The 15,229-nt window shown below is 41.1% G+C and overlaps 1 protein-coding gene across 1 annotated transcript in view; it reads right to left on the bottom strand.

The window, feature by feature from the left end:
• LOC115267930 (autophagy protein 5) overlaps positions 1-14,220 on the bottom strand; it is a 54,609-nt gene extending 40,389 nt beyond the window's left edge. Inside the window, exons 1-3 of the mRNA XM_029875664.2 lie at positions 13,622-14,220; positions 13,440-13,564; positions 13,271-13,368 (exon numbers count right to left, since the gene is read on the bottom strand). Coding sequence (XP_029731524.1) covers positions 13,271-13,368; positions 13,440-13,564; positions 13,622-13,977 — 579 coding nt within the window. The 5' untranslated portion in view covers positions 13,978-14,220. The remainder of the gene's footprint in view (positions 1-13,270; positions 13,369-13,439; positions 13,565-13,621) is intronic.
• Positions 14,221-15,229: the final 1,009 nt, after the last annotated feature.

The following is a 15,229-nucleotide window of genomic DNA, read 5'->3' as shown; positions in this document are numbered from 1 at the left end:
TAAAAATGTCTTTAGGCCGAAGAGGTTTTAAGGCCGAAAAGGTCTTTAGGCTGAAAATGAATTGAGGCCGAAAAGGTCTTTAGACCGAAAAGGTCTTGAGGCTGAAACGGTCTTCAGGCCGAAAAGGTCTTTATGCCGGAAAGGTCTTGAGGCCGAAACGGTCTTTAGGCCGAAAAGGTCTTCAGGCCGAAAAGGTCTTCAGGCCGAAAAGGTCTTCAGGCCGAAAAGGTCTTCAGGCCGAAAAGGTCTTCAGGCCGAAAAGGTCTTCAGGCCGAAAAGGTCTTCAGGCCGAAAAGGTCTTCAGGCCGAAAAGGTCTTCAGGCCGAAAAGGTCTTCAGGCCGAAAAGGTCTTCAGGCCGAAAAGGTCTTCAGGCCGAAAAGGTCTTCAGGCCGAAAAGGTCTTCAGGCCGAAAAGGTCTTCAGGCCGAAAAGGTCTTCAGGCCGAAAAGGTCTTCACGCCGAAAAGGTCTTCACGCCGAAAAGGTCTTCAGGCCGAAAAGGTCTTCAGGCCGAAAAGGTCTTCAGGCCGAAAAGGTCTTCAGGCCGAAAAGGTCTTCAGGCCGAAAAGGTCTTCAGGCCGAAAAGGTCTTCAGGCCGAAAAGGTCTTCAGGCCGAAAAGGTCTTCAGGCCGAAAAGGTCTTCAGGCCGAAAAGGTCTTCAGGCCGAAAAGGTCTTCAGGCCGAAAAGGTCTTCAGGCCGAAAAGGTCTTCAGGCCGAAAAGGTCTTCAGGCCGAAAAGGTCTTCAGGCCGAAAAGGTCTTCACGCCGAAAAGGTCTTCAGGCCGAAAAGGTCTTCAGGCCGAAAAGGTCTTCAGGCCGAAAAGGTCTTCAGGCCGAAAAGGTCTTCAGGCCGAAAAGGTCTTCAGGCCGAAAAGGTCTTCAGGCCGAAAAGGTCTTCAGGCCGAAAAGGTCTTCAGGCCGAAAAGGTCTTCAGGCCGAAAAGGTCTTCACGCCGAAAAGGTCTTCAGGCCGAAAAGGTCTTCAGGCCGAAAAGGTCTTCAGGCCGAAAAGGTCTTCAGGCCGAAAAGGTCTTCAGGCCGAAAAGGTCTTCAGGCCGAAAAGCTCTTCAGGCCGAAAAGGTCTTCAGGCCGAAAAGGTCTTCAGGCCGAAAAGCTCTTCAGGCCGAAAAGGTCTTCAGGCCGAAAAGGTCTTCAGGCCGAAAAGGTCTTCAGGCCGAAAAGGTCTTCAGGCCGAAAAGGTCTTCAGGCCGAAAAGGTCTTCAGGCCGAAAAGGTCTTCAGGCCGAAAAGGTCTTCAGGCCGAAAAGGTCTTCAGGCCGAAAAGGTCTTCAGGCCGAAAAGGTCTTCAGGCCGAAAAGGTCTTCAGGCCGAAAAGGTCTTCAGGCCGAAAAGGTCTTTAGGCCGAAAAGGTCTTTAGGCCGAAAAGGTCTTTAGGCCGAAAAGGTCTTTAGGCCGAAAAGGTCTTTAGGCCGAAAAGGTCTTTAGGCCGAAAAGGTCTTCAGGCCGAAAAGGTCTTTAGGCCGAAAAGGTCTTTAGGCCGAAAAGGTCTTTAGGCCGAAAAGATCTTTAGGCCGAAAAGGTCTTTAGGCCGAAAAGGTCTTTAGGCCGAAAAGGTCTTTAGGCCGAAAAGGTCTTCAGGCCGAAAAGGTCTTCAGGCCGAAAAGGTCTTCAGGCCGAAAAGGTCTTCAGGCCGAAAAGGTCTTCAGGCCGAAAAGGTCTTCAGGCCGAAAAGGTCTTCAGGCCGAACAGGTCTTCAGGCCGAAAAGGTCTTCAGGCCGAAAAGGTCTTCAGGCCGAAAAGGTCTTCAGGCCGAAAAGGTCTTCAGGCCGAAAAGGTCTTCAGGCCGAACAGGTCTTCAGGCCGAACAGGTCTTCTGGCCGAAATGGTATTTTGGCCAGGTCTTGGCGAAATGACCTTGTTCTATACCTGAATTATTCGGCCCTAACGTCCTCTTCGGCCTAATGATTTTTTCGGCCTAATGACCTTTTCGGCCTAATGGACTATTTTGCCTAATGACCAACAAAGCATACAACTGATTAAGCTTTTGTATTAATTTTAAATGACTAGAAAAATGTACATATCACTGAAATAAAATATGTTTAGAAATACAACAGCTTAAGTTTTCAAAACATTCTGCACCATGCCTTCCTCTGCTTGTATGGGTCATATGAATAGGAACCCTAGCAAAGATTGGGAGTGATTTGCCATTAGTGGCTTCATGCTTCATGTATCTTTATTTTTATATGAAGGGTCAGAATGCCGTTGATAATGGTACGGTTCTATATTCATCCTATTCGAAAACAAACAGTTACGGTACTGTGTTCACTTTTAATACACATACAATAATAAGAATATAATCCTTTTGGGCTCTATCATTTCTTTTACATACACACAGAAAACCGCTTATCTACGACATAACTTACTAACAACAATTTACTCAAGAATTCACTTACTCATCAAGTCTCTGAGCGTCTAGGTCACTTGTTTATCAAGTTACTCAATAACTCATTAACACATTCATTCAAAACAGTCACTCATTTACCCATCAGCCCAATAATAAATCAACTCACTTATCAAAACACTCGCTTATCATCTTACTCATTTACTCATCAACCCACACACTTACAAAATCTCGCTCACCAAGTCACTCACTTACTCTTCAATTCGCTTACTCGGTTGATCTCTCATCAATTGATATATTGATTGCTTGTTCAGTGCCTTTAGCAGTTCATCTTCGATTTGAGTTTAACCCAAAAGTGTTCTTTTTATTTTCTAAATATCCGATAACTAAGCCACTCACTAACCGACACACTAATTCAACCAAATTATTGGGATAACATACTGAAATAAAAAAGTGAAACTCATCAACTCACTTACCAACAATATTTCAAGCTTGCTTAAATTCTGAAAATTTTCACATATACCAGTCATTCAATTCAGCAACCTCTTTGTCATTATATTGGATCGGCTTCGTCATGCTTCACGACATTTGAGCCTCTTAATTAAGTTAAAATTTTATGAGCTCAACGCGCATTGCAGCAATATGTATTTGAATTCAGATTGCAACTGCAAGTTGCAAAGAAATAACAGTTTTTGTTTAACTGGAAAACAAGTTTTGTTCCAGCTGGACCGTAATGCCAACATAAAAGAAGGGTTTATACCATGCAGTATTGAAATAGCCATGCTATCAGGTGAAGCTAAGTTACTAAAAATGCTTATTGTATCGGTTTTACGTAGAAATTTTATAGTGGGACTGTTATGCGTAGAATTTCAGTTGTGGGACAGACATGCGTAGAAATTCAACAGTGGGACAATTTGACTTGGCATGCTTTTCATTGAGTCTTCGAACAAAGTATGTTATTTTTTGATGTTATATGAAAATATACGTATAAATAGAGCGCCTGGTGCAAAAAAGTCAAAATCGTCAAAAAGTAACATGGGACAACTATGCTTATAACGGCAGAAAATGTGTCGCATAAAATTAATTACTTTACAAGGCTGTAAGTAAACTAAGGTCTTTTTTTACACGGGTAGTTTTTCTGCTTTAACTCGGTCAATTTTGAACCTACCTATCTGATTTTCCGTACACAGGTAGTACTAACCGTGTCTACCTGTGTACAAATTTTCATGTGAATTGGCTTAAAATTGACCGAGTTAAAGCAGAAAAACTACCCGTGTAAAAAAAGACCTTAGTGTACCATATTTCAGAGGGCTGTAGGAATCCCTTATCAAAAATGCAGAGGTTTCAGATTCCTCATCACAAAATCGACAAGTATCATCTTCAACTTTTCTCATTATTTTCTTGTGAAGATTGGTAAGACAGTGTCCTGTTATTAGTCCTGTATATGTGCACAGGTCTTTTTTGGATAGTGAAAGAAGTTTGTTTGTAATTGATACATTTGGAGTAATGAACTTTTTAGATTGCTGTGCTCTTTGGGTTTTATTACAATTTGCATAAACCATAACCCTTTCGCAGTTCCTCAGTTCCATTTTTATGGAGCATGGAGAGTTGCCACAAAAAGGCTCTGGGCCTAGAAGAGGTTTTGATTATCCTATTCTTGCTAGTTCGTCTGCTTTTTCGTTCCCATCTATTCCTTGGTGCCCTGGCACCCAGTAAATATTGATGGTATTGTTAGCAGATTATTGCTGTAGCAAGAGAATACATTCCCATACTAACTTCGAATAACAGCTGTATGATTTTAAAGCAGTTAAAGCGTTTTGTTTCGATCCGTCGGTATAAAGCGTGGGTCATAGAGATAATTTTTTTCAGATCTGGCTCCATGTCAGGGTTTTTTTTAAATTCCATTTCGGGTTCAAGCTGGAGAGAGGTATTTTGACAAGGGGCGGCTTTTCATATCTTCTTCTTGGCGTGACATCACTACTGGGACGAAACCTGCTACTCAGCTTAGTCACAGAGAAACAGACGTCACACTCTCATTGCCTCCCATTGATCACTTTTTTAACGGTTGATTCAAATGTAGGTCGATTGACCACTAGCGGCGGTGGTATCGTTTTTGCTCCTATTTGACGTTTGCTCACTACCGCCATCTAGTGGCAGCCTGACCAAACACAGTACTTTTAGCATTGGGCGATTACGTTTTCGTGACGATGTTTCTTAATGAAATTTGTTCTAAGTGTTACGTCTGTTTCTCTGTGGCTTAGTGTTCTATGAGCATTTCCACAGTTAACTGAGAGCTTCCTCTGACAATGACCATTTTCTAGCCACATATCGTGTGGCAGGCACGAAGATACTTTATGCACAAGGAAGTCAAATTAATATTCTCTTGCGAAAAGTTCTTGTACTGAACGGGAATCGAACCCTCAGCATGGCCATGCTGAATACACACGCCTTTACAGCTGTGGCTATTGGCGACATGTCGTATGGCGAGGCCGAATAAGAAGCTCACTGAAGAATTTCCGAGGCAACATGCCGTCGGGATCACGAATAACTCAAACATGGAAGAGTTGGAAAGAGGTACGGATGAAATGCGCAGATTCCAGAAGGAACGATTGATGCTCATGGTGTACTGAAGATACCGCATTTGGCAACTAACCTGGTGTCCGTAAGTGCGTTTTCCAAGCACCGGCACAGCGGATAGATGCGAAGTTTGAAACGAGATTGGCGTACTGGTTGTTTCTGGTAGCAAAGAAGGCGGCCTGTACCGAGTGAAGCAGCTGGAGCGAACTTTCCTGGCAAACAGAATCCAGCTTTGGCTTAGTAAGATGGCACACCTAACTGAGAAAAGTTTGAAGCAACTTACGGACGTAACGGACGATGTAGATTTTCAAAGCGGAAAGGTAGACGACTAGGCGACTAGTGTACAGCGTGTTTGATCAGTAAGCAAGCTCGGAAAAGCTATTCTAGGGTTTCGGATCTTCTGGAGTTGGAGTCTTCCGATATATGCGGACCTATGCGGACTAGTTTGAAGTGCAAGTGCCTTCCATCGGCGGCAGTCGATATTTCATCATGTTTCTATATGACGCCAGCAAAAAAGTGGCGGAATATTACCTAAGGCAAAAAGCACAGCATAGGCGGCATTTAAGGACAAACGTCTTGAAATCCCGCTTGAACAACGCACCAGAAATTCAGACGCACAAATCTCAAGATGCAAACTTCAGACAACAGTGCATTTCATTATTCTGTTCTTGCTCACTTGCAATAAGCTTAAAATACGAAGATCAGATGCGCTGGTTTTGTTTACGACGAGATTTGTGCGCTCAAAATCGTGAGTAGGTGCCAAAGTCGGCCATTGTGGCGGCCATTTTGGGATTCTTACAAGTCTGTCCTTAAATTATTTCCAACGAAATCAAAATCTCAAGACTTCTGAGGAAATATGAACCTGATTGGCGACACCTGAAAGTATTCGGTGCGAGTGTGGCAATTCACATACCGTAGGTCAAGGGTACACACTTAGAAAAAATCATGTAAATTTCCGTCACTCTGGATGCACATATTCAAGCAACACATATACGTAAATTTAAACGCCCAAGTGGCGTGATTTTCTGTCACATTTGACTGAATATTTAGTCATATGAAACGTAATGATGCACGATTTAGAAATTATTTACGTCACATTGAAATCAATTTTACAAGAATGACGTATTATTAAGTCAGCAGACATATAAATTTACGTCATTAAATCGTTTACGTCCTGTGCAATAAATTTACGTCACGAGTAATTTTGATTTTTTCGTAGTGTGTAGGATGTGCGACCCGAAAGCAACAAAAGGGACGTTCGTTGGATACCGCTATAGTTCCAATTTGACCAAATGGACTATAAAACCGAACAGGGCTCAGCGCAAGCGAAATAAAGTCGACCGCACGCGCAAAAGAACATTGGATCAAGGCGGTGCTAGAAGAGATGACGTCGTTGAACGAAAATCAGACTTGGGCCTTATCGAATCTACCCGAACGAAGGACGTAAGGATATCCGGAACAAATAGGTTTTATCACAATCAAGCGAGGAGCTAACGGAAGTTTGGGAAGAAAGAACGCACGACTAGTCGTTAAGGGATGTTCCCAAAAACCCGGAATCAATTTCGAAGAACATCCCTTGACTACCAAGCGGGTCTTGTATCGCTCGATCTGTCAATCGACGCTTCATTTGGTGGTAAACAACCATTTATTCCGGATGGCTTTCCGCTCTTTCGGTCATTCTTAAAGCTTCCACATTCCGTTGGTTTCCACATTCCGTGGGCTTCGATCTCCTGCCGCTTAGATTTTATCTATAGGTCCCGGTCCGGTAGCTTCAATATCTCATTGTAAGAAGTTTGGATCGCTCACCTCATGGATCGGGTTGGTTTATTGGGAAACGTGTTGACGAGTATGTGTGCTATATGAATCGTATCACTCCCGGCCATTGCGCCTAAACTGACGCACAGGGTAAGTTGGGTCTACAAATTGCAGAAGGAGCGTATTTTGAAATGTTGGTGCCAATTTTTGGCATTTTCAATATCACAGGGTGGCCACTAAATATCAGTTTTGTAATTCCCGTCTTTTTCCCGGTTTTCCCGGTACGATTTCTGAAATTTTCCCGGTTTTTAAAATGCACATTTTTTAGAAGATAACGTTCAATTGTCGTATCATATGGATGATAAGTACCATGTGCATTTTAACTTGCAATCCTGTGAATACTACCCAAGTAACCACGAAGCCGTATATAAGTGCATCAATTTTGCCATATATTCATATTTAAAATTGTGTATATAATGCTGCATTACTTTATACACCTCATTGAAGCAATATTAAAGTCGAAAAGGGCCCCACTAAAATCAGATTAGTGCCACATATTGCAGCACGTTGACAGCCATTGCTAAAGTGACATAAATGCATGTGCTGTACATTTGCATTTGCACATGCTTAATACGTGCAACATGAAAAACCAAAACAAAAATCTATTTTTAGCACCGTTTCGTTATCGACGGTACTAATGCCCCCCACATGAATGTTTTAACCATCATTTTTTTGTTGCCGGGTCGGGAGTCGAACCAGAAGTGTTGAAGACCGCTAGATGAGTTCCATACGTGCTGGCGCCTTGGACTGTTTCTGCTGCAGTGATAACAAAAGATATTTCGTTAACTAAAAGGAAACTGTTCTTCTGTCTCAATCATTGCTGTAGAGGGCAAAACGACTATGTCATATGTAATAGAATCCCTGTAATTACATTCTGATAAATCACTGAAAAATACATAATGCATTTTAGAATATATTTATTCAATATAAGAAAATTAAAACACCTCTCGCACACAACTTATATGCTAATTGGGGTTTCCAGCATTATTTGCATGCGATAGCAGGTAACAGAAAAGAGAAAAGTCATCTTTAAAAAGGTTTTGCTGAAGAAAGCCGTGGATCGGTGGTTCAAACCGCTTCAAACGGAGATTAAGTTGATCGGGAGCCAAACCAGAAGTGTTGAAAACCGCTAGAGTTGACCGTAAAGTTGTTCACTCTTTTTGATTTCATTTGTTTACAATTAGAGTCAAGCTTTTATAATTGTATTGTTAGGGCAACCTTTGCTAGTTTGTACATTGCATTTATTCAGTTTTTGCAGTGTTGAATTATTGAATTATCGTATATCACCTTTTAATGCACCCTAATGTAAAGACAAAATGTAATGCATCAATACATTGATAATGCCAATCTAAAGGTATATTGCATGAGAAGTGTGGAATTACTGCATGTTGCATTGCAAAGGTTGATATTCAGTCTAATTCGTGCAATGATATAATGCTTGTGGTTACTTGGGTATGTACTAGATATTTATAGTTTACATAGGCGCCAACTTGTGACGTAGTTGGGGGGGGCGAAGCTCTCCAAAATTGGACAATATTCAACTTTTTTTAGCTCAATGTACTAGTTTTCACGTGAATATGACTAAATGAAATGAACTGCGTTGATATTTGTCGAATTTCATTGATTCCGAGAGGCCTCGCCCCCCCAACTACGTCACAAGTTGGCGCGTATGATAGTTTAATATTGTTCTCTACGTAATGCATCTATGAAAAAAATGAAAGTACCTACCAATGATGACATAAAAGGCGTGTGCTACACAATTACTTACAACATATTTTCATTCAGCTCCAAATAGTGCATAATTCAAGCTTTCCCTTATTCATTATTTTACTTATTTTCTTGTATTAAAAAAAAACAAGTGTAGAAGTGGTAGCTAACTATGACAGATCTACAATAGGTAAGATGTGCATATAAAATCAGCAAAGGTCGCACTCGATTATCCGGGACATGGAGGATAATCGAATCATTTTTTTTTTTTAATTGTATTCATTAGCGTAGGTGCCCTAACGCAACTTCATTGGTGTTGTTTCCGGGGATTCCTCCAGGATATCCAACTGAGTATTCTCCCAAAAACTTACATCTGGAGATTCTAACAAAGTTTTGTCCGAGATTTCATCTTTCGATTACTCCAAAAATACTAGGTATCTTGGATTTCTTCAGTAACTTTTGTTAGCGATTCCACCTTGTATATCTTTTGTGGATTCCTCTAAATTCCTTAACCATCCATAACTAGCGCGGTTGGCCGCCACCGCCAGCACCACGCTAATACTGAACACAAAAAGCGAGATTTTTTCAACGTGTTGTACAAAACACAGCAGCGCAATCGCTCGAGGGTTAATGGATTTATTCTGGAAGAGGTTCCTTTAGGGAGTTTAGGATTTTAGTCAGTCTGTTGGCAATTAGGGAATAGAACTTTTGGTCTGGGATCATGAATTCGATTTAGGGATTTCTCCTGGAACTCCTGAAGGATTCCCAAAAGAATCTCCCACATGTCTACAAGGTTTCCCATGGAACTCATGGAAGAGTTCTCGATTTCAAAACTCCCGCAGTAGTTTGATTTTCAGGATTCTGGAGTATTTCCGGAAATAGCTATCGTAAAGTTGTTGTAAGAAATTTTGGAAGATCATCCAGAAGGAACTCCTGGGTGATTTTCAAAGGGAGCTTCTGAAGGATGCCCAAAAGCAACTCTTGGAGGGTGCCCAAGAAGAACTCTTGAAGGAAATGCGGTAAGAAACACTGGAGAAATTCCAAAAGCAAATATAAAATAAAGATAAAATTCAGCAACACCTCTTGGAAGTTTTCCAAACCAAAGTTTCAGAAGGCACTCCTGCAAAATCGTGCAAAAAACTCGTAGAGATGGATGAGTAACAGAATTATATCCTGGAGAAATACCAGAAGAAACTCTGTAAAGAATCCCAGAAATAACACCCGATTGATTTCTAAAAAAAAACTTTCGGAGGAATTCCAGAAGAAAATTCTAGGGAAATCCCAGAGGAAGCTCCAGGAAGAAAAAGAAAAAAAAAATCTGGAGGGATTTCAAAAAATAATCTGGGAAGAATTCCCGTAGGAAATTTTAAAGATTGGAGCAATTTCTGTTACAATTGCGGAAGGAAAATCTTGATGAATCTTAAAAGGAACTCTTGAATAAATTGCAATAGGTTGTCTTGATTAAAGCCCAGTTTAGTGGTTATGATTTTCTTATCTATTAAAAAAAACTAGAATAAATATAAGAAAGGACACGGGTTAATCCAAAAATAAACTTTTGAAAAAATCTCAGATGTAAGAAACTCTTTCCTCGAAAAAATCTCATCGAATTCGAAGAGATAATCAAGCGGTACAAAACCTAGAGGAATTCTAGAAGAAACTTCTTGAAGAATCCCAAATTTTGTTTAAAGGAAACTTCAAGTGATTGCACAGGCGAATTCCTTGGGATTTCGTAGAAGTATCCCAGGAGTATTTTGGTTTGGCTTTGATTTTGCAGATTTTCGATGAGGTGTAAACATTCAAATAGGGTAAGTGTACCAGTTATCGCCATAGTGGTTCCCTATTTGGCCATAGTGGGAATTTAGAAAGTTTTGAAGCTTTATCCTATTTTGAAAGTTTTAGTAGCAAGAATTTAAAGGTATCTTGCCATTAAAACTCTTGAAATGATGCAAAATTTTGAAATATTTCATATAACCACTATGGCCAAATAGGGAACCACTATGGCGATAACTGGAACACTCAGCCTATGCACATCAAGTTACTCTTAACAAATTCCCGACTTTTTCCCGCTTTTTTCCTGGTCGTTCCGAATTTCCGTCTTTTACCCGGTTTTCCCGTTTTTCCCGGTTCGGTGACCACCCAGATATCATCTTCGTCCGCACTAGCGAACTCTTTGGCTGAGTTTCTTACAGATTCACGTATTCGCTGCTTTCGAAATCGGTTCCTCTGTCATCATCTCCGGCTTGACCGGATTTGTTTACCCTTTCGATCTGCTCTGGAAACTCAATCTCAAAAAAAAAAATCTACTTCATGAGTGAATGGGTACGTCTTCTGATGTCCACCCCCATTTCGAGCCATGCTTGCCTTGAACCTCGAAATGCCATCGTCTTTGGTGTTGCTCACCGCTGTAGAACGCACCTCTATCATTTCTACTCCTTGGCCCATGCATCGACTTCACGCAGTGTGTGGATTTTTATCGCGAACCACTGAAGGGTCCATGCTCAGCAAGTGATACATTCGCGAATGTAACATTTCATGAACCAACATGATCGGGAACGCTCCCCGAAATTCTCTTGCCCGGTTCGATACGAGAGCGCAATCAAGAGAGAAGATGCTCGATGACGCTAATAAAAGCGATGCATTCGGTAAGAATATTTTATTGCCATAATTCTTTTTTTATTGTGACTACACAACCTGCAACGTCATGAATACAGTTAAATTAAATAGTATTTCACGTTTTTAAAGCGAAAACGCATTAAATACTGATGAAGTTGCCCCAAGCCAACGATGAGCGATCATCGGTAAGTGTTACACTTAGCGATGCCCGCTCATCGCCGCAGCTTGTTTATATCGGAGTATCCTCTTTGTGTTCCTTCGTGAACCATGCGACTCGACGAGAGAACATACACCGCTTGGTAATTGAAACAGAACCAACAGAAGGGAAGAAAAACTGCCGAGTGGTTCACTGATCACTTTTTCGTCCAAACACTGACTTCACGTCCTGAAGAATCATGGATTGACTGAATCGGCCGATAAAGCTGGACCCATGGCTCGACCAGATGTTTCCATCCCCAGCATAGTATTTCGACAACCCCATAAACAGTAACGATGCCATCCATTCGTCACTTACGGCAAAACTCATCTCAGACAGTTTGTGACTTGTCGTAACCATTGCATATACATACGGTTCGGTTGTTTGACAATTTTCCAAGTGAATCGACAAATGTTCCAGTCGAGAAGTAGTACACGTGTGCAAACCGTCTCAGCAGGTGTCCTATTTTGGGCACTTTTCTGCTATAACTCAGCCAATTCTGAACCAATTTTTTGGAACGCGATGAGATACGTATAGTATCTAGCCGTGTACAAAATTTCAAGTCAATTGGTTTGGAATTGACTGAGTTATAGCGAAGAGTGCCCAAAATACCGGCCGCTGCCCAAGTGATTCGCTACCCTATATGTAAATATCGTACAAACAGAAACAAAAACAGCTTCTCAGTTGTTCATTGAGAGTGGTTTGCAAATGACTCTGCATGTGTATGTCGTGTGGCAAGCACGAAAATGCTCTACGCCTACGCCCAAGGAAGTTCAGGAAAAATCTCCCAAGGAATCCCCGCAGGAATCCCAGAACGAGTTACTGAAGGAAAGTTCGAAAGTTTTCCTGGAGGAATTCATGAAGGAGATTCTGAAGTAATCTATGATGGAATTCCTAGAGAATTAGATGAATCGCTGATGGAATTCTTGATTGAAACCCTGCATAAATGTCTGAAACTCTAACAGTTCCAAGAGAAATCACTGAAGGAGTTCTTGAAGAATCCTACAACAAGTTTCTGAAAAAACCTTTCCAACAATTTCAAGAGAAATTTCTCCATAAAATTCAGGAGAAAACTCTTAAAGCATTCCAGGAAAATCCCTGAAGGGTTTCAAGAAGAAATTTCAGTAGCGCTTTGTGGATGAATCCTTAAAGAAACACCTGGAGAAATCTTTAAACGAGTTCTTGAAAGAATCTCTCAATTCAAGAAGAAAAAACCTTCAATGAACTCCAGGCGATATACCCACGGAAATACTCGAAAAATTCCAAGAGAAATTCTTGAAAGAATACCTCGAAAAATCCTTCAAAAAGTTCGTGGAGGAATCCTTGAAGGAGTTCTAGGAGTTCCTCATGTTCCTTGAGGAAAGCATTCTAGGTATTCGTTCACTAATTGAAAAAGTTTATGAAGCAATTCTTGGAAAAATCCCACAATTAATTCAAGGATGAATCTCTGAAGAGTTCCTGGAGAAATCCCTGAAAGAGTTCGAGAAGTTATTCCTGAAGGAGTTCATGGCTAAATCATTGATGGAATTCATAGAGAAATATACCCAGCAAGTCCAGGATAAATCCCTCGATGATTTTCAGGAAAATCCCTGAAAAAATCCTGGATAAAGTAAAGAAGAAATTCGTAAAGGAAACTCCGAAAAATCCCAGGAATTCCCAAAGGAGTCTATGAAAAAAAATCTCAGATTTTTATTAAAAATTCTTAAGCAATGTTTGGAGCATACAAGAAAAAAATCGTAGATGAATCCCCGAAGAGTCACAAGCCCGAAGTGGACAAAGGGATTCTGGGGAAAAAATCAGGAAAGAATATTAGGAGAAATTCTAGAAGGAATCCCTGAAGAGATCCTGGAGAAATTCCTGGAGAAACCTCTGAAAGAGTTCCTGTAGCAATCCCTCAAGGATTTCCAGAAGAAATCCACCGAGGAATTCAAAAATAAATGATTCAAAAAATTCCGTGAGTCAGAAGAAATTTAGATTGTTTCCTTTTAGCAAAGATAACTTACCTCGGAATAACATCGAACTGGAATGTGTTTGAAGCCGTCCTGGTCCGGAATAGGCTCCATTAGTCGTCGATTGACGGCCCAGAATTGGTCAAACTTGTCTAAAACATTAAAAGAAAACAATCAATTGCATCTTTCAAATAACGTTTAACTGTGTAATGTTGGTACTTACCATTAACTAATCCCAACCAAAGCTGATTGTGGTCTTTCTTTTGCATAGCTGAAACCACCTGTCCCCGATGCTTCAACACGTCCGCTTCCTTTAGACCGGACATAAAGTGGGCCTCAACTATGTCTCTGAAATTGAAAACAATTAAACATATGCTACCACGTAACCTAAAACCTATGTCATACTTATTAGGACACCGGAACAGCACGTCCTCCGGAAACTTCGAAAAGTGTACCGTAATCAACCACGGCAGAATGGCATCCCCACCGACCAGCAAATCAAACAACAACCCGATCGGGTAGTGCCACTTCAGCGGAGTTCCATTGCTGTCCAGCCACATCTCCCCATCCTGCAGCTCATTCGACACGAACCGGAGAAAATGCTTCCGCACCTTGTCCGACACCAGCGGGAAGTAGCTCAAGCGAGGAATCAGCAGGAAGAACTGCTCCGGTTCCACATCGGTTTCGTCCGACGCCAGCTGGAACTGAACCGGGATTTTGCCCTCCCAGATCTCACGAAGGATTTCCCGATCGTTTGCCATTATGGGCGGGGTGTGGCGAGGCAAGGCGAGGACCGGCACCACAGAAACAAAAACAGTCGCTGTCCGGGGTTTGATTTTCTGCACTTCTGGATAAATTAAGCACTGATTGGTAAAACTTCCATTGCACAAAGAGAGATATCACTTTAAATTGTCTGGTTTTGTCCAAAAACTACTTAATTAAAGGAGAGTTTTGATAAATTTCACAAAATAATGAAGAGTTTTGCACATAATTTTCTCAGCCAGTGGTTTCTGGTTTGTTGTTGTTGGAGTTTCGTTTTCCGTTTGGCCCGAGGAGCTGTGCCTCATAAACGCCACTGACTCAATGAGAGTCTAATAGAGGTGGGGAAGAAGATACTTCGTGTGCGTGAGATCCGTGTCTGGTGCAAAACATGCCACTACTACAAGCATTGCGAGCTCCCATAAGAACGCCTGTCAAATAGTGACGTCACTATTTGTGTTTACATTTTTCTTCCCTTACTAATACATAGCCATCACTTCTTCTTCCCCACCTGTAATATACTCTCATTGCCACTGACTGGTTTCTGGTTTGTTTGGGTTCGAGTTTCGCAATCTGTCAAAAATATCGACGAAATTTCGCGACGAACATTTTTTCTTTGTGGGGTCTGTTGTCAGACACGGCTAAGGGTGTGAACCATTTCGCTTGTTTGTTTATCTTTTAGTTAAAATTTGACACTTGGATAGTTATTTACCATCGAAAAGTTAAAAAATAACCACGACGGTGGCCCATTTGAAATTTGACAGAGGAGTAGTTATTTGGAACAAAATACAGTACGCAGCCAAATCATTGCGAACAAAAAATAACTATCGAACTGTCAAGACTAACCCTGCTCACGAGTAGGGTTATTTTCAAAATAACTATCGAAAAGTCAAATTTTAACTAAAAGTTAAACGAACAAGCGAAATGGTTCACAGCCTAAGACCGATAACGGTCCATCTCGCCCACTGACGAACATTTGAAATGGGTTTGATTCGTTTTCGGGAGAGACAACAACACAAAAAACTAATTCTACACAAATGTCATAAATTTTATTGTATTTTTTACGAATAATCAGACTTTCGCGACGAAATTGGCTTCTTTAGTGGTGTTGAGATAATTCCATATTCTGAATCTGCATGCCAAACTGAGCCGAAATCCAAATTTTCATCAATTTTTGTGCCCGGGAACCTACACGCTCATTGAAAACTACTCTAAAGTGAGTAGAATTCCACTCACTTCATTACAAAGTGCATC

The sequence above is a fragment of the Aedes albopictus genome, chromosome 3, assembly GCF_035046485.1.
Source record: "Aedes albopictus strain Foshan chromosome 3, AalbF5, whole genome shotgun sequence".
Taxonomy (NCBI): Eukaryota; Metazoa; Arthropoda; class Insecta; order Diptera; family Culicidae; genus Aedes; species Aedes albopictus.
This window is presented reverse-complemented; position numbering and strand designations above follow the sequence as displayed.